Source organism: Eumetopias jubatus, unplaced genomic scaffold (genome assembly GCF_037043125.1).
Source record: "Eumetopias jubatus isolate StellerSeaLion01/CBP00866 unplaced genomic scaffold, mEumJub1_p1.0 scaffold_7, whole genome shotgun sequence".
NCBI lineage: Eukaryota > Metazoa > Chordata > Mammalia > Carnivora > Otariidae > Eumetopias > Eumetopias jubatus.
In genome coordinates this window covers 64,100,902-64,121,244 of record NW_028274813.1, presented here as the reverse complement: position 1 = coordinate 64,121,244, position 20,343 = coordinate 64,100,902, and the positions used below count along the sequence as shown (strand labels likewise).

The following is a 20,343-nucleotide window of genomic DNA, read 5'->3' as shown; positions in this document are numbered from 1 at the left end:
GGGATTTATCGAGAATCTTTCGGTGCCCGTGCGTTGTTTTGCAACGGCTAACACAATACCAGGTTCCTTTGCAGTATTGTGGTTTGCTCTCAGTTTCACCCAGAAACCGGAACAGAAGGAAAGGGAGAAAGCAGGGAAGGTTCGCAAACGACCGCGCTCAGGGTTGCATGGTCTGCAGCTTCTAAAGCGTGGAGGATGGGACGGAGGAGGAGAATACGTAGAAAGGGGAAAGCTGGGGAAAAATACTCACGCCAATGGGTAAAAGGGAAAAGGTGAGAAGGAATGGAGCAGGAGAGGGAACCAATGGGTGGGAGAGGCGGAGGAAGAAGGGGGAGGGGCAGAAGCCAATCGAGGAGCCCGGACGCGAGCGAGGACGCGGCCCCGCGCTTGCTCCCCTCCCTCCGGCTCGAGCGCTCGCGCCTTCCCAGGCTCCCCGGAGACGAGGGCAGGGGCGGGGCCCAGCCGGGTGCGCGGCGCGGGAGGAGTCGCGAGGTGAGGGCGGCGGGGGCGGGGAATTGTGGGGAGGGCGGTGCGGGTGCGGGTGCGCGTGCGCGTGCGCGCGTGCGCGCGCCCCGTCGAGGCTGCGCCGCCGCTCCGCCCCCGGTCGGGTGTGTGGCTGCGCGCGCGCGCGTGCGTTCCGGCGGTGCGCGCCGGGAGAGATGCTGAGGTAAAGTTCGGGAGAGAGGGAGAGAGATCCGTCAGCGCGAGGGAGCCCGAGTGGCCGCCATTACTGAGCCCGGCGCGGCGGCGGGCACAGGGGAAGGGGGGAGGGACGGGGCCGCCGCTGGTGGCGGGAGGGAGGGTGGGAGGGTGGGTTACCCGGCTGCGGGAGCTGTAGGGCTTAAGGTTTCGGGGCGTGTGTGTTGGGGAGGGCGGGCGGAGGTGGCTGAAGGGACGCGGCGCTTGGTGAGCGCGCCGGGGAAGAGAGGCGAGCAGAGAGTGGAGGAGGAGGCGGCGGCGGCGGGAGCGCTCCCCAGGAATGTCGCTGCCGCCGCCACCGCCGGCGCCGCTGCCGTTGAGGAGGAGACGGAGGAGACCGACGGTGTTAGGTAGGACCTTGTGATCCCCGCTCTTCTGGGCCTGCCCGCTCTCCCCCTCCCCGACCGGGACCCTCCCGCCACCGGCTGCCCCGCTTGGTAGCCGCCGCCGGTTGTAACCAGTTCAAGGCGCTGGGGCCCCGCAGCCACGGAGGGGAGCCTGGCGCCGCGCTCCGTCCGCGCAGGCCGAGCGGGGAGCGGCTGGCGCGGGGTGTATACGGTCGGCGTGAAGGGCAGGGAGGCCGGGGGAGGGGGCGCTTTCTCCACAGGTGACGCGGCCGGGGTCGGCGGAGGCCTGGTGGTGGCCGGGGATCGCGCCGGCCCCGCCAGGCGTCCGCTCTCGCCCGCCGCCCTCACTTGCCCTGCTCTCCGATGGTACGTGGGGAGGGAAGGTGGCGGTGTCTATTGGCTGGGTTGCTGCTGTTAACGAGTTCCACCTGGAAGGGGGAGGGGGGTGGGCGCATATTCGCGGAAACACAATCTTCGTTGCAAACTTAAGCGCCTTTCAGGGGGATCGGCCCTTTCACTTTTTCCCGATCTCCCCCACTCCTGCTTGGGTTCTCTTCAATTTCCCATCTGCTGCGAAAGCTCGGGGTAGGGTGTGAGAAGTTGCACTGCGCAACCAAAACCCGGAGTCTTATCGGTTGACTGCGGCTGGTTTGAGGCTTTGATATTGAGTTTTTGCGAGAATAACCTTTAGATTCTCCCTCTGTTCCTACTAAAGAAAAGTATCGGGGTGGGGGTGGGGAACCGCGCGGGAGCGCGCGCGCACTTATCCACACATAAATACTCCCTCACACCCTCCCTCTTCAGCGTTATTAGAAATGCGAGTGAGGTGGAGACTGTGGGTGTAGCTGGCGCCGAAAGGTGCTCGGAAGTAAAGGCAAACTATTAGGACGTTTGGTAAAATTCCGAGAAAGTTGTAGGGAGACGCTTACACTTTTGCCATATGATAGAAATCCAGTTTTGGCTCATGCTTAATAAATGGGAATTTTAAGTGTTTTAAACCTAGACCAAAATAGGCATACATATTGTGTGTACGCCCATTTTTAAGTTTAAATTCCTACCGAAAATTTGCTTTTTTTCCCCCTCTGTGATAGGAAACAATACCATTTTTTAAAATACTCAAGTGTAAAACGGTGGAATACGTCGTATTTACTGATCTTTGCCTTTGCTGCCTTCTACAGGTGTTGGGGAGGGGTGTGGAGGGGAGGGTTTTGCCGTCTTCATTTTAAACATCCAAAACCAATACTCAATTTCAAAGTGGGGGGGGTTATTTGCATTCAGTGCATTTGCATTCACTTCAGGAAGTATTTCTCAAAATCTCCATTTAAAATGGTTCTTTTAGCAAAAATTTGATCCAGATGCAACTATTTGGAAAAATATTTGGTTAAGATACGTTAGTAAAATGTGTTTTGGAGATGTTTTACTGTCAATTCCAGTTTATTTGACTTCAGTATGATAAAACCGTATTCTTAATGAGTAGTTTTAGATATACATATTGTATAGGTAACCTACTGGACAGTTTGCAGATTAAGGTTTTATTTCCATTTTAAATTGCTTTCTCACTTTTGGCCTTTTTATCTGTCCTTTTCAAATTGACTCTCGTTTCCCGTATCTGTGGTAGAGCAGAGGAAAAGAGTGTTAAGTATGGATCACCAAAAACTTGCATAGGTCTTAGAGCACTTTATGAATAAACATACATGATTGAAAAGCTGGGTATACCTGGGTATTTAACTCTCAAGAAAGGTGCTATTGGGCTGTTGATCTGATTGACTTAAAGTAGACTAGTTAGAAGGACACAGATGACTAGATAACAATTGATTTGGTTGTCCTGTGCAGGCTACTTTTTTTTAACCCTCCTCAGCATGTGTTGTTATTTTACCATTCTTTGTGTACGTTCCTTACAAAGGCTTTGGGGAATGGGTGGGTTACACTTCACTATAAGGAAGAATTGTCACAGAAACCTGATTATCTTTGTCATTTTTAAGCACCCCACCCCATTTAAATTACTTTAGCAATTTAAAAAATGTATTGCAAAATTAGTATCTTAAATTCACATCTCCAAAATGCTTTGAAATCCCTCCACACACATACACTTTTTTTCTGTTTGAAAAGCATATTCAGTACACTTACTCTTTTGGAGAAAATAATTATTTTGACTTTGAAAGTTAAGCTTTTTTTTAAAGGAATAAAATATTGTATTTCCTTTTTTAGAATTGAAGTTGTGGTTAGAAAACAGTTTTGTAACTCAGTTTTTTAATACTGAAGGAAAAGTTCTGTCTCAGAATTCTCCTAAACTTTTTTCAACATTAGCAGGCCTTAAGGTAAGTGTTACCTTATGGTAATGGCATAATAGAAATAGGTTACCTTATGAAATGGCATAATAGAAAATTTCTTGGTGGCTACAGAGTAAGTTTTAAACTAGTTTCTATACAAATTATTATAAAAACTCTGTAGAGCTGTAAGACCGCTGATTTTTTTCTTTGCACACCAAGAAGGTATGCAGGTAACATAATTTACTCAAGAAGTGTTGTATGGTGTTAGGTTTTAATAATATCTGTGTACCTAAAAAATGTTTGTAAAATACATTTCAAGTACACCAGGGGAGCTTGGTTTTCTATAATGAATGGTGAAGAAACCTTGATAAAGTGATCCATCATTTGGTGACTTGAGTAATCAAGCTCCTGTTTGTTTAAATGAAGGCTGTAGTTAATCATTTTTCTCAAACCAGGAACAACTATATTAGAAATTAAGAAAAATAGTTCAGTGCTAAGAATTTTTAAGTGTGAACTTTAATTTAATTGGTTTTAAAACTCTGTTGCTTCAACCACTTACGGATTTTTCCTGGATGGCTTGAGACTTCCTCTGACAACCCAGCAGCTCCTTTTTTGTTTGTTAAATGTGTTGTACTTAAATATAAGAATTCCTTTGAAAAAAGAAATCTGTGCATAAAGGAAACCTAAAGCCTCTGCTTTGTAATTCATTAATTCGTATTACCTTTATTTAGCATTTACTGTGTGCCTGGCTGTGGGGATACCAAGATAAATTAGAGATTGTGTAGCTTGAGCTTTAGTTGAAGAGGTAGTAACTAAAGGAGTGAATAAGTACATACAAGTACTAAAAAATGCAGAAAAATAACTATTTCTATCAGGTGCCCTTTGGGAATTATTTACAGAATAATCATTTGAATTTGGATGTATTAACTGCAAATAGGAGTTTGAATATAAGAGAGATGGTAATCAAGGTTGGTCTTTTTTTTCCACTGTATTTTGGAGGTTGACGGTCCACAATACCTTAGATTTGCAGTAAAAATAGATGTTAATATTTGGTCATGTCTTTGTGTTTGACTCCTTAGAACTATTACTTGGGAATAAGAGTTATGTATAACTTCATAATTTTAGGGTTAAAATATGATGTGTGTGTGTCACTTGGTTAGATTCTCAAGCTTTTTTCATCATGAAGAATTAATGGTAAAAGTAAATTTTCATTTTTCTAGCTTCATACTAGATTTAGCCTATTTTGTTTCTGAACAGTATTTTATTGAGCAGCTAGGGCACTGTGAATAATACAAGGAAATATAAAATATTACTCCCTTAGAAGAGCTTATAGCTTTGGTGGGGAAAGAGTTTGACAATTTAGGAATGGTTAGATGCCAGCTCAAGATAGAGTGGAAGAGCCATATAGAAGGCAGGACATACTGATTTTTTAAAATCAGTGTAAAGGAATTTAGATAAAGGAGATAAGATTTAGAAGTTGGGGAAGATTGGGATAAGTAAGAAGAAAGACAAGTGAATGACACTGTGGACCAAAAGCACAGGGAAGTGAAGATAGATTGACTGGTGAGGGGAAAATATAAGGTAAAAATTTAAGAGCATCAGTTTGTACCTTTTGAGTGAAATTGAAAGATTTAGGGAAAAGTATTAACACAAGGTTAATAGAAGGAGTGTTGGTGAAATAAACAATTCTTGTGTTACTCTTTATCTTCTTTGCTGTATTTGGCATTACTAGCAACCTTGGAAAAACTTGTACATTGGTTCTGTTATAGTTTGTTAATTTTCTTCCTGTTGATCATGTATTCTTCCTGATCCAAAATTTTGTTTTCCATACTTACCTTTTCTTACCTTTTCAGAACCAAATAATAATTCTTTTTATTTACTTATTTTTATTTTGGTTGCTTAGAGAACTAGTGGAAAATTAACATTTCTATGATCTGGGGAATTGAAAGATCCAGATTTCTTCTTTATTAAGTAAGTATTCAGATGTTTCTTAAAAGAGTATTAAATGGTCTCTTAAATAATTTTAAGTTTATGATCTTGAAATTTAGGTTACTGATTTTGATGTTGCCTCATTTCATTTCTCTATTTTCATTTTTCTTTAGAAATACTGCCACCTGAAACTCAAGTGACACCACCATCTGTTGCTGAAACTGATTAGTTTTTCGTTAAGAAACATTGATTCATTTGTCTTTATTTCTTAAAATTAGCAGCCAGTCACCAAATTCTTTTTCTTGGATTGTTCTTTTCAATTCTGTGGTAGTTCAGGTGCTGTTAAGCCTCCAGGATTTGTCCATCTTTCGGGCTTTGTGCCTCAGCAAATCTAATTTTGTATTCCATTTCTAGCTTATAATGATTTCTTACTGCTTATTATAAGGTCTAACTCCTGCTTGCCCTTGAAGACTTTCTATAGTCATACCTTATATCTTCAGAAATAAACAAAATAGTAAGTCTACTTTTCAGCATGGCAACTGTGCTCAACCATTCCACCCTAATCAAACACCTGGAACGACTTTTTGAAATTCAAATCCTTTCTTCTCACTGAAGCTTAATCTATTCCGGGGGTCTGCAGGTTATGGTCCTTGGACCAGATTAGCCTTCTGTCCTGTTTCTTTATAATGGCTTTTTAGATTTTGAAATGGTTGAGGATACAATTGAAAGAATAATATTTTGCAATATGTTAAAATTATATGAAATTCAAATTTGTGTTCATAAACACAACCATGGTCATTCATTAAGTATCGTGTATGGCTGTTTTTGTGCTGTGACAGCAGAGTTGAATAGTTACTAACAGATACTGTATGGGATGCAAAGCCTAAAATATTTACTGTTTGGCCATTTTACAGAAAAAGTTTTCCCAAACCCTGATCTATTCCAACTTGCACTGATCTTTCATGTTTTTGAATTCCTATTGCATTTATCAGTTCCATGGTATAGCACATTGCCTTTGTCTTCTCAGTTATGCTGCCATAAAGTTTCTTTAAAAATTTTGGAATTTATTTTGAGCCTTTTTTTTTTCAATCTGTACCTTCTTTTTAGTCTATATGTGTTCCTGAGATTCTTATCCAACCTCTAATGTTCCCGTCATTAAGAAAATTGTTAAGCCTTACCTAATGTATTTTGTATAATGAAAATAATGATTTTCCTCTGTTACAGCATTATAATCTTGAATGTCAAATCATGACATTCCCCTCACTTCTCTGTTCTCCAGTGAAAAGACTTCAAGATTCTGGAAGGGGGGGTGAACATATTCATAGCGCTAGCTTAGTGGACTTCCCTATACTATACCTTTGTACCCTCAAAACCTCTGACATAAAGCTCAGATAGTAGCTAAGCAGAGTAAATACTTAGTGGGTTGTTTACATAGGTTGATATAAATGAAATGACCTTTGGTTCTTCTGTTTTCACCACAGAGTGAGGACATGGTCTAGAGAGTTGAGAATAACTTGGTACCAAGGCTTTGGACATAACATGTTAGAAGAAAGTGTTCATTAAATAATAGGGTAGTTATCTGTTTGGAAATAATTTAGGTCATTGGTTTTCAAATATTTTATGCAGTGAAACTTTTTTTCAAACAATAAATACTTGAAATATCAAAAGATAAAAATGAATAAAAGCAGAATTGTCTTTGTTGAGTAGGGCTTGGGGTGCTCCCAAAGTACTGCCTACTTGGACCCTCCTGGAAGTACTTCCATTGAGCCTTAAGGCTTAACTAATTTGTCTTGACAAGAAGACTTTTGGTCTTGAAAAAAAAACTGGACTTTTATATTAGAATATACTGCTGTACTAATAGTCTTTGGGCCCATAGCATTGTTGTAATTTTTGTTAATTTTGATTACAAATACGACTTCAAGATTACCTAGTGGTTTAGGATCTGAGTATGGAGATTGACCCATTTAGTCGTCAAATATTTGAGTACCCACTGTGTGTCAGGCACTGTTCAGGGTGTTGGTAATATGGTAAAACAAATAAACAACTACAACCAAAAAACAGAACAAAATCTCCATCCTAACATAGTTTAATCCTGAATCCTACCAAGATATGCTTCCAGGTTATTTAGTCACTATGTAAGTTGAAATTTTTAATAGATTCTCTTTTCATTCATTTGATTATAATTTTGTGTAAAGACCAGTTCATAGGAATGATGTCTTTAGCATTCCATTCAACCTTAAGATTATGTGCTTATGTGGTAGAAAACTTGGTCAAAGACAATATAATGGAATATAATTGACTTTTCTACAGGTGTTACATTGTTTTACTGAGTTACTTAGTTATCATGTATGTTAAAATGGCTTTCCTCTTCTAATTTTTCATAGCATTGATGAATTTGTTATTGAGAATGAACAGCATTCAGAAAAGTAATACTATATCAACATTGTACCATATTCATCTTTAGTAATTCAGTTGATACTTTCATTAAGCCAGTCTAGATTGCCTGAAACTGTGAAATATGTGAAATCTTCAGGCTTGGATCTATCTTTTCTCAAATATTTGTTTATATAAGGGATATTTTATTTGACTTAAAGAAGATGGAACGTAACTACAAAGATCCTTCTGTGTAACTAGGTCTTGAAAATGTAATTTCTTATAATTTGTGGTTCTAAAAACTGTTTCAAAAACAAAAACTAGATGGTTATTCTGGCTGAATATATTATAGATCATAGTCTTCATTCTGATGCTTAATTTTTGACTTTTTGGGACCTTGAAATACATGTACATTTCCTCCATTAATAGTTTTTTAAATTTATTTATTTTAGTGAGAGCATGAAGCGGGGTGGGCAGAAGGAGGAAGAGAGAATCTTAAGCATACTCTGTGCTGAGCGCAGAGCCTGACTTGGGGGCTTGATCTCAGTGACCTGAAGTCACTATCTGAGCTGAAACCAGTACGCTCAGCTGACTTGAGTCACCTGCACGCCCTTCCATTAATAGTTTCAGAAAATCTTTTAGATTAATATAGTACAGTGCTTATTTAGAAAACATGATGTGATTTCCTCTTTTTTTTTGGCCAAAGAACTAAGAACATTTTGATTTTAATATTTATTAGGATTCATGCATTTATTGAGTAGCTAGTATATAGGAAGCACTCATGGAGGCTTTTGAAATACATTGGTGAAATAAAGATTTGTGCCTTTGTGGATCTTTATTAAATATGGTCTGGGGTGGGGAGAAGGAAAGAGTTAATGACAAGTAATAAATAAGTTGTATAGTAACTTAGGAATTAAGAGGCAAGGAGGATTTTGGGGGTTATTAGGAAAAGTAAGTGTAAAGGCAGAGACATGCCGAGGAACAGTGTTCCTCAGTGTGACTGGAGCAGAATGAGAATGGGAGAATATATGAGAGTAGGTCAGAGAGCAAGATAGGGTTGGAGAAGATAGATGTTATAGTATCCCATAGAAAGGATTTGACTTTGACTTTTACGAGCTCCTGGAAGGTTTTGGGCCTAAGAATGGGAAGCTCTGACTTAATGTTTAAAAGAAACTCTGGCTGCTCTGGTAGTAATAGACAGGGGAAGAGGAGCAGGAATGGAAGCAGGGAAACTAGTCTGGAAGCCTTTGGAATAATCTGGGGCCAGATATGATGGTGGATGCGGTCAGAATTAGAGCAATAAATGTAATGAGAAGTGATAAATTCTCCATATATTTTGAAGATGGGACCAACAGGAATTTCCTGACAAAGTATAATAACTTTAAAGTATAGAATCTTAAAATTAATACCTTTTATTTATGAACGTAAGCTTTGTGAGAAGGTACAAATTTTGGTTTTAAGTCCAGAATTACTAAGAATTGATTCTTCCTAGATTCCCTGTAGAACTTGAAAAATTTTCTTGCAGAAAGTCACTTCATGTTACTAAAACTCCGTTAAAAGGAGCATGTTGTGTTTGAATGGCTTAGTCACATATCTTAGAAAACTCAGTCGTATAGATGTCCTTATTTTTAAGACAATTTTAGGGACCACGGAACAGAATATTGGGCAGATAGTTGCCCTCTCCCTCCAACTCTCATCAACTGTAGTTCTACTCAAATTATACATTGTTGTTAATTTCTGGGAAGGTACTTAATCTAAACATTTCCTTGAAGTGGTTGTAAGATAAACTTAAAGGTAGAATGAGAAACTGCATTGCTGGGGCACCTGGGTGGTTCAGTTGGTTGAGAGTCAGCCTTTGGCTCAGGTCGTGATCCCTGGGGTCCTGGGATTGAGCCCCATATCAGGCTCCCTGCTCGGTGGGAGTTGGCTTCTCCCTCTAGCCCTGTCTCCCCCACTCCTCTCTCTCTACCAAATAAATAAATAAAATCTTAAAAAGAAAAAAAAACCACATTGCAAACTGTTGAAAAGCAGTACTACTGCTTAAGAAAATAAAGATTGGTTATCCAGAGACTCCTTTTAACTGGATAGCTTTGAATAGATCATTGCTACTTTTGTCATGGTTTCTTCAAGGGTAAAAATAGGAGAAAATGAGAACAAGTTACATAAAAGTCACATCAAAAATTGGAAAGTTGTATGGATCAACATAATCAAATATTATCATTAAACAAATTTGAAAGGAATTTTCAAATAAATCGAATAGCCTGCATATAGATATTGGCCATTAGTTTACTACTAGGAGCACACACAAAAAAGAGGGGATTCTTTTTTTTTTATCAGTGCAGAAGGAAAACTAGCTTGGTTAGTTAATGGACAGTAATTTTGACCTGGATGTTGAGGGCCAGTGGATAATTCATGTATGTATAAACTGTCCAGGTGACTGAAATTAAATGCCCTGTTACAGCCAAACTCATGAAAGCTCTCTTTCTCCCATGAGGTGGTAATACCAGACTCACCCAAACAAATAGCAAAATGTTTTTGAGGACAGGTGATGACAGTTTTTTTCCTAGTCTGTTGGTTTCTCAAATTTTTTTAAACTCTGAAAACTTTTTTTTTTTTAATATTAAAGCTTTCGGAAAAAATTTTTAAAAGATCTTTGGAGTTAAGTAAACTTGTAAATCAGATAAAGCATGTAGTGCTTTGATGATCAAGTTGGAGGGAGAGAGCAACTATTTGTCCAGTGTTCTTTTTTACCACCTGTAGGTGAAAGAATTTTCCACCACCTTTTGAAAATCACTTTGTAGTGACTCATGACATAAGCTCTGGAGCTGATTTCAAAATAACCAGCAGGTAGCCTTCCTGAAAGAAGAACATGGATGTTCCTCAGTGTCTAATTGGTAGTTTATTGTGAATTTGGTGTGAAAACCATAAATGTCACACAGAGTTACCTCATTTTTAATTTAAAGTTTAATATTCATGATTCAGAACCTGCCACTATCAAATTTATTAGGATGTATGTTGAAACCTCAGTATTAAAATTTATCCTCAATATAATAGTTTTATTTCTCATTAGATAAAAAGCCTTCCAGAAAGGGTAATAACTTCATGCCTCCACTCATCTTCATTTAATTTTAAGGCCCTTTTCTTTCTCTAACTTTTAAAATACATTTTATAATAAGAGTGTTTTCATTTCTGCTAATACCCTATAACTTAAAATATTCTGAGGTATATGCTGTAGGAGAGCAGGAATGTTTCTTTTAATGTGTTTGGAATAAGCATATATGAGAAATGAATAAAGAAGTGACTGTTAAGGCAAGGGATTAGGTCTGTAGTTGAGAATTTTCTGTAACACTCAGGTTCATAGGACTTTGTACTGTTAAGCTTTCTATTAACTTCGTGTCTCTTAAACTGGAAGGCAGGGGACAGTCTTATATGTCTTTGAATTGTTTTTAGTTTTCAGAATAGATTTGTGTTTAATAAAGAGCCATATGTAGTGCTAGTGTTTATACTGTTTAACATGAAAATTCCCCAGAGTAATCACTAGGTATGTTTTCTTTTGATGTACATCTTAAAGCTTATTGTCTGCAGTTTTCTGCTTTTCTAGTAAGGAAGGGTAGACCTTGTATTTTACTGTGTTTTCAGTTTTTTTCTTAATTGTTGTAGAATCATTGTGCTGTTTTCATGAACTAATTTCGTTTTGCCTTTTTATCACTGTGTATGATTTTATTATCCAGTTCGTTCACTTTGTTTTCTTATCAGTAAATACAAATATTCTTCCATGCAGTTTAGGTAAAGAAAGTTAAACATGGTGCTAGGTGCAATTACCCAATTTAACCAGATTAAGATTTTTTAGAAGTTCTGCTAATGAAAAAGAGTTAATAGGATTGGATGGGACTGCCCTAATTTCTTTTACTTCTGATTATTGTGTATATTGCTGCCAGATAAATATTTTTAAGTCACAAGTCTGATCACGTCATTTTTTACAAAAAAAAGTCGTGACAGCGGAGCGCTTAGGTGGCTCAGATGGTTAAGTGTCTGCCTTCAGCTCCTGTCGTGATCTCCAGGTCCTGGGATCGAGCCCCACATCCAGCTCTCAGTTCAGCCGGGAGCCTGCTTCTCCCTCTCCTTCTGCCTCTCCCCCTGTTTGTGCTTCCTCTGTCTCTATCTCAAATGAATAAAATCTTAAAAAAAAAAATCTTTTGACAGCTTCACTGGTTCCAAGAATCAAACTAATACAGAACTCTAATACTTGTTAAACTCTTTTTGTTTGCTAGGCACCTAACATTTAAAAAGGTGATTCAGTTCTTAAATTTGTATAGATAAGCAGCCCCATTTTATAGATGGGGAAACCATGACACAAGTGGTTTAAATTTTACTGTTGTCAAAAACTCATAAATAATAGATTTGAGATCAGTTCTTTTTATTCATGGTTTTCTACTTGTGTTGCTCCTTCAACATAGGATTATTTTGTTGTGAAAGTGAATCTAATAAATGCTTTGTTTGAATATCATATGGCAGGTATTACTAATATTTGTAGTTGATGCTAATAGAATACACTTCAGAAATACAAAAGTAAATCTGAAATTTTAATTTTTAATATTTTACCAGAAATAATAGTCATAATTTTAAATTATAATAATAGTTTTTTTAATCATTAGTTGTTAGTATAGTAAATGGATAGTATAATTTGAATAGGTGTTTACTTGCAATTGAGGTCAGTGTAGAAGCCAGGTATTTGGGGGCAAATGATGCTTCCTTTCTTACATCTTTATTTTTTTTTTCTGTGTTCTTTATTTTGTCTGGATTGAAGATAATTTTCACATATGTTGATGTACACGACTGGATATTTTCCCTGTCTTGTGAAACTTCGACGTGGTAGAAATGATGAATTACTTTTAATTCAACCTCAAAAGAGTGTGAAGAATCTACAAATAAAAACTTCTATAAAAGACTGATTCATTGCTTCCACGTAAATAACCTAAATTAAATTACATGCAACTCTTCAAGGTTATTTCATGTTGCTGGTATATCAAATAATTCTAAAAGATTGTCTCAAATATACAGTCTCAAAATTCTTTAGCTTGGTGCTACTCAAAATGTGGTCCATGAGCTTTTTGTAATTATTCTTTGAGAGGAAATGAATATAGAAATCAAGGACATTTAGAAATAATTGGACAGTAATTTTATGTCTCTTGAATCTAATTGGGGTTTAGATTTTTTAAAAAAAATTTCATTTATTGGGTCTTGCAAATTTGGACTTGCAGATATGAAATAAAAATTGATCCTCCACCTTGATAGTTTGAGAAACATTGGTCTAGTTAAATAGTCTCAGTATTTGTATTAACTGTCCATTTCTGTTTTCCTGTTAAAGTATATGAATATTTTAAATTTGTTTTGGGGCATAAAATGTGATAGATTTCACAGGAACGTGTTGAAACTTTATGAAAAATTTTATTTAATTGTAAAATCTTCCTAAATTTATATGAGATTCCATTTTAGGGAACAAGCTTTAAGGAACAGTGTAATAGAAAGGTTGTTTTTGAAAGTTGTGAGGGAGTTGTTATGGCAACTAGTACATTTGATTATCACCAACATAGTCTAGTCACAGAAGGCAGGAAAATGGAGGGGGAAAGACTAGTTTTTTCTTCAGACTTTTCTTCAGACTTTCTTCAGGGAAGGAGTAGAGACAAAATGTACATTTGGTTAGTTGGGGCTTATTTTAAATTTTTTGAGACATTACCTTAAATTATGTGGGTAGTTATTTTAATTGTTAGATTTGTTTAAATTTTGAAGTCATCTTGTGTTTATAGCAGTAAATCATGAACAGTCTTTATGGTGGTTTCCTAAAATACATGTAATATTTGTTGTTAATGTCCATAGTTCTTTGTTATGAATATCTTTAGTGTAGTGTAAAGTGTAATTCATGATTAAGTTTTGTCCTTTTTCTCCTCTTTCTAGGAAGATGATCCATATGATCTTGAAGACCTTTCTGCACAGAAATGAGGGAAATACAAAGAACCAAATATAGTTCTGAACTTTGGGATCTGTATTTTGAGATGATTTTATTTTCAGAATGAGAAGTATATCTGGCTTTCTTTATGAATGTAGAGACATGAGAAGAGAGTTATGATGGCAAAAAACAAAGAGCCTCGCCCCCCATCCTATACTATCAGTGTAGTTGGACTCTCTGGGACTGAAAAAGACAAAGGTAACTGTGGAGTTGGAAAGTCTTGTTTGTGCAATAGATTTGTACGCTCAAAAGCAGATGAATATTACCCAGAGCATACTTCTGTGCTTAGCACCATTGACTTTGGAGGACGAGTAGTAAACAATGATCACTTTTTGTACTGGGGTGACATAACACAAAATGGCGAAGATGGAGTAGAATGCAAAATTCATGTCATTGAACAAACAGAGTTCATTGATGACCAGACTTTCTTGCCTCATCGGAGTACGAATTTGCAACCATATATAAAACGTGCAGCTGCCTCTAAATTGCAGTCAGCAGAAAAACTAATGTACATTTGCACTGATCAGCTGGGCTTGGAGCAAGACTTTGAACAGAAGCAAATGCCTGAAGGGAAGCTCAATGTAGACGGATTTTTACTGTGCATTGATGTGAGTCAGGGATGCAATAGGAAGTTTGATGATCAACTTAAATTTGTGAATAATCTTTTTGTCCAACTATCAAAATCAAAAAAACCTGTAATAATAGCAGCAACTAAATGTGATGAATGCGTGGATCATTATCTTAGAGAAGTTCAGGCATTTGCTTCAAACAAAAAGAACCTTCTCGTAGTGGAAACATCAGCACGATTTAATGTCAACATTGAGACATGTTTCACTGCACTGGTACAAATGTTGGATAAAACTCGTGGCAAGCCTAAAATTATTCCCTATCTGGATGCTTATAAAACACAGCGACAACTTGTTGTCACAGCAACAGATAAGTTTGAAAAACTTGTGCAGACTGTGAGAGATTATCATGCAACTTGGAAAACTGTTAGTAATAAATTAAAAAATCATCCTGATTATGAAGAATACATCAACTTAGAGGGAACAAGAAAGGCCAGAAATACATTTTCAAAACATATAGAACAACTTAAACAGGAACATATAAGAAAAAGGAGAGAAGAATATATAAATACTTTACCAAGAGCTTTTAACACTCTTTTGCCAAACCTAGAAGAGATTGAACATTTGAATTGGTCAGAAGCTTTGAAGTTAATGGAAAAGAGGGCAGATTTTCAGTTATGTTTTGTGGTGCTAGAAAAAACACCTTGGGATGAAACTGACCATATAGATAAAATTAATGATAGACGAATCCCATTTGACCTCCTGAGCACTTTAGAAGCTGAAAAAGTTTATCAGAACCATGTACAACATCTAATATCAGAGAAGAGAAGGGTAGAAATGAAGGAAAAATTCAAAAAGACTTTGGAAAAAATTCAGTTCATTTCACCTGGGCAGCCGTGGGAAGAAGTTATGTGCTTTGTTATGGAGGATGAAGCCTTCAAATATATCACTGAGGCTGATAGCAAAGAGGTGTATGGTAGGCATCAGCGAGAAATTGTTGAAAAAGCCAAAGAAGAGTTTCAGGAAATGCTTTTTGAGCACTCTGAACTTTTTTATGATTTAGATCTTAATGCAACACCTAGTTCAGATAAAATGAGTGAAATTCATACAGTTTTGAGTGAAGAACCTAGATATAAAGCTTTACAGAAACTTGCACCTGATAGGGAATCTCTTCTACTTAAGCACATAGGGTTTGTTTATCATCCCACTAAAGAAACCTGTCTTAGTGGCCAAAATTGTACAGACATTAAAGTGGAGCAGTTACTTGCTAGTAGTCTTTTGCAGTTGGATCATGGCCGCTTACGGTTGTATCATGATAGTACCAGTATAGATAAAGTTAACCTTTTCATTTTAGGGAAGGATGGCCTTGCTCAAGAACTAGCAAATGAGATAAGAACACAATCCACTGATGATGAGTATGCCTTAGATGGAAAAATTTATGAACTTGATCTTCGGCCAGTTGATGCCAAGTCGCCTTACTTCTTAAGTCAATTGTGGACTGCCGCCTTTAAACCACATGGGTGCTTCTGTGTATTTAATTCCATTGAGTCATTGAATTTTATTGGGGAATTTATTGGAAAAATAAGAACTGAAGCTTCTCAGATCAGAAAAGATAAGTACATGGCTAATCTTCCATTTACTTTAATTCTGGCTAATCAGAGAGATTCTATGAGTAAGAATCTACCAATTCTCAGGCACCAAGGGCAACAGTTGGCAAACAAGTTACAATGCCCTTTTGTAGATGTACCTCCTGGTACATATCCTCGTAAATTTAATGAAACCCAAATAAAGCAAGCTCTCAGAGGAGTATTAGAATCAGTTAAGCATAATTTAGATGTGGTGAGTCCAGTTCCCATCAGTAAGGATGTATCAGAAGCTGACCTGAGAATTGTCATGTGTGCCATGTGTGGTGATCCCTTTAGTGTGGATCTTATTCTTTCACCCTTCCTTGATTCTCATTCTTGTAGTGCTGCTCAAGCTGGACAGAATAATTCCCTAATGCTTGATAAAATCATTGGTGAAAAAAGGAGGCGAATACAGATCACAATATTATCATACCATTCTTCAATTGGAGTAAGGAAAGATGAGCTGGTTCATGGGTATATATTAGTTTATTCTGCCAAACGGAAAGCATCAATGGGAATGCTTCGAGCATTTCTATCAGAAGTTCAGGACACCATTCCTGTACAGCTGGTGGCAGTTACTGACAGCCAAGCAGATTTTTTTGAAAATGAGGCTATCAAGGAATTAATGACTGAAGGAGAACACATTGCAACTGAGATCACTGCTAAATTTACAGCCCTGTATTCTTTATCTCAGTATCATCGGCAAACTGAGGTCTTTACACTGTTTTTCAGTGATGTTCTAGAGAAAAAAAATATGATAGAAAATTCCTATTTATCTGATAATACAAGGGAATCAGCCCATCAAAGTGAGGATGTTTTTCTACCATCTCCCAGAGACTGTTTTCCATATAACAACTACCCTGATTCAGATGATGATACAGAAGCACCGCCTCCTTATAGCCCGATTGGAGATGATGTACAGTTGCTTCCAACACCTAGTGACCGTTCTAGATATAGATTAGATTTAGAAGGAAATGAATATCCTATTCATAGCACCCCAAACTGTCATGACCATGAACGCAACCATAAAGTGCCTCCACCTATTAAACCTAAACCAGTTGTACCTAAGACAAATGTGAAAAAACTGGATCCAAACCTTGTAAAAACAATTGAAGCTGGTATTGGTAAAAATCCAAGAAAACAGACTTCCCGGGTGCCTTTGGCACATCCTGAAGATATGGATCCTTCAGATAACTATGCGGAACCCATTGACACAATTTTCAAACAGAAGGGCTATTCTGAAGAGGTATATGTTGTCCCAGATGATAGTCAGACTCGCATTATTAAAATTCGAAACTCATTTGTAAATAACACCCAAGGAGATGAAGAAAATGGATTTTCTGATAGAATGTCGAAAAGTCATGGGGAAAGGAGGCCTTCAAAATACAAATATAAATCTAAAACCCTGTTTAGTAAAGCCAAGTCATACTATAGAAGAACACATTCAGATGCAAGTGATGATGAGGCTTTTACCACGTCTAAAACAAAAAGAAAAGGAAGACATCGTGGAAGTGAAGAAGATCCACTTCTTTCTCCTGTTGAAACTTGGAAAGGTGGTATTGATAATCCTGCAATCACTTCAGACCAGGAGTTAGATGATAAGAAAATGAAGAAGAAAACCCATAAAGTAAAAGAAGATAAAAAGGTAAGTGATGTTTATAAAGATGTTTGTTTTTGCCTTTTAAAATACGTATTTTTTTAAGATAATGAATTTGACATCATTGAGAACTTAGGATACCTTTGTCATTCATTAAATGTAATTAGCAACTCTTTAATTTTCTGAATATTTTGTGAGGGTGAATTATTTTCATCACTTTTTAAATTGCCTTTTTGCTTGTGCCTTATTTAGTGTAGAAGTTTGAATTCATATTCTTCAGTATAATCATTCTAGGTGAATGCTTATTTTCCTAATAGAAACCCAGATATAGAGTGATTTTGCTCTTTTTTGTTTGTAAGCATCCGTTTATCTTTTTGCCTTCTTTGACCTGTCAGTTTTGCAAAATTAATTTGATATACCTGTCTCATTCAAGGATATTAACAATATAGTCAAACTAATAATTTGTAATATTGGAAATTTACTAATAGTTCTAGGAATCTCTTTTGTGGATGGTGGTGTTTTGCCTAAAGACATGTAGAAAAGTTTCTGAAGTTTGAGTTGTAGCATTCTGACTAAATAGCAATATCTGTTTTCAGTAGATAGTAATTTACCTGATGGTATTAAGCACTAAAAACTTAAATATGTATGCCAAGTTGTGTTTAATAATTTTCATTAGATCTTTATCACAGTGGTACTTTAGCACCTTCACTTCTAGTACTCTGACTTGAGTGTGCGCAAACTTTGTTCCAGATTTTTATGGTTTTAAGATGGCTTTCAGCAGACTTTTATTCTCCATATTGATAGTTTCTTTGTCAGTTATGTCTGTAGTCTTAATACATATTTACTACAGGTACTCTCAACACATGCTGCTAGCTAAATATCTTTGGCATCTTTCATACTCAACGTATTATCGCTAGTCCTCCCTACACGTTTTATCACTGCCAAAAAATTTTCAGCATTTTTTCTCAGTTTGCTTGTGTTAATACTACTTAATGCTTATTAACAAAGATAAAGCATTGACAGTCATTCCATTTTAAATTGCTTTTGTGTATGTTTTACTTTTCCATTTTTGATTATAAGTCTGCTTAATTGTTTTGGTAACTTTTTGTTAAAATTTCAACTTAGAGAATAGTTGGAGGAAGAGTAAAAGGAGCTTTTGTATGCCCTTTACTGAGATTTACCAGCTCTTTACATTTTGCCCTTCTTGATCTATTTGGTGTGGGTATTTATTGGGGTTTATTCATTTTGGGCCCTGTGAGATTAAGTTGGAGATGTTGGACTCTTTTTACTGTTAAATACTTTATTTCCTAAGAATAAGAACATTATCTGAAATAGCAACAGTACAGGTACCAAAATCAGGAAATTTAATGATGATACGATATTATTATTTAATATACAATCTGTGATCAAAATCAGATTTTGAACATGTTGAACATCCTTCTCATTAGTTTTCTTTGTATCTTTTCCCATTTTTTCCTAATTTTTATTTAGTTTGGACAATAGTGTGTGCATATTTTTTATTTTTTCACTTAGTTGTCTTTTTCCATATTGCTCCATAGTATTTTGATTATACTTTTTAGTCATTACATTTTCCATTTAGCAAGTTGTATTAAAACTGGGTGGTTAGGCTTCCAGGTTTTAAATTTTGCTATCATTTTTTTATTGCAGTGGCCAATTTGTGTAAAAGTTTGTTCCTTTTCAGTCATTTCTTTAGGATAAATGTATAGCAATAGAATCACTGGATTGAAGACATGAGTATTCCGATGACTTGGTATTTATTACTTTCCTTCTTTTAGTGTTAATTTCTTAACTAAGAGCACTGTGCAGGAAAGGAATAAGCCAAATTTGTATTTCTATTCTGAAATTTTAGCACAGCCTCTGATTCCGGTTTATTAATAATGTTCCTTGAATTGAACTAAATTTTCTCATACCTGATTTGTCTTATGCAGTCACTTAACTATGCACATGGTTCCTGACTTAGGATTTTTCAACTTTATGATGGTGCAAAAGCAATAACACATTCAGTAGAAACCATACTTAGAATTTTGAATTTTTATCTTTTCCTGGGCTAGGGAGATGTAGTATAATACTCTCTTGTGATGCAGGGCAATGGTGGTAAGCTGTAGCCCCAGTCATCCAGATGATCACAAGGGTAAACAACCATTTTGTTTTTCACTTTCAGTACAGTATTCAGTAAATTATAAGATACTCAATACTTGATTAATAGCATAGGCTCGTGTTAGATGATTTTGTGCACGTGTAGGCTAATGTGTTTTGAGCGCATTTAAGGTAGGCTAGGCTAAAGTGTGATCAGAATGTTAGGTGTATTAAGTGCTTTTTTTATTTAATATTTTCAATTTACAATGGGTTTATTGGGATGTAACCCTGTCATAAGCTCAGGAAGGTAAGTATTTTATTGATTCTAAAATTCAGCAGGTGTTTTTTGCTTTTTTTTTTTTTTTATTTTATAGCTCCTAAATCTGGATATGTCTAGTAATTGATGACATATCTTAACACGTGATTTTATTCTTTCCTTTTTTTAGAGGTACATAAAGTAATGGTGGTATTTACAATCACCTCATCTTAAAGTTATTGACAAAACAATTTGTCTTTAATTTTTATTACTATTCCACAGAGAAAAATGGGCCTAGATTCTCTTCCTCCACACTTGGAAATGGTTCATATATTTGATTCCACTCAGTCTTTTGTTTAAATGTACCTCTTTTCATTTGGTGTCCATCTTTTCCTCACTTCTATCGAAGTGGTGAGTCGGCTTTGAATTGTATTTATAATCTTTCAGTTGCCTTAACTCAGTAGTTTCAGTTGTCTTTTAGAGCTATTTTAGAATTTCCTTGCACTTCTGTATAACATTGCTTTAATTTTTAGATTCATGTATTATATTTGAATTTTAAGAAAATTAGAGAAATTGT

General features: G+C 36.9%; 1 protein-coding gene across 3 annotated transcripts in view; it reads left to right on the top strand.

Moving 5' to 3' along the window:
• The first annotated feature begins 594 nt into the window (after positions 1-594).
• ARHGAP5 (Rho GTPase activating protein 5) overlaps positions 595-20,343 on the top strand; it is a 73,923-nt gene continuing 54,174 nt past the window's right edge. For 2 of the 3 annotated variants that reach the window (XM_028114861.2, XM_028114858.2), the window contains exons 1-2: positions 897-1,049; positions 13,574-17,461. In XM_028114861.2, the coding sequence (XP_027970662.1) occupies positions 13,742-17,461 (3,720 nt within the window). In that variant the 5' untranslated portion in view covers positions 897-1,049; positions 13,574-13,741. Of the gene's footprint in view, positions 668-896; positions 1,050-13,573; positions 17,462-20,343 lie in introns of those variants that run through there. The other variant, XM_028114860.2, reaches the window with a different exon arrangement.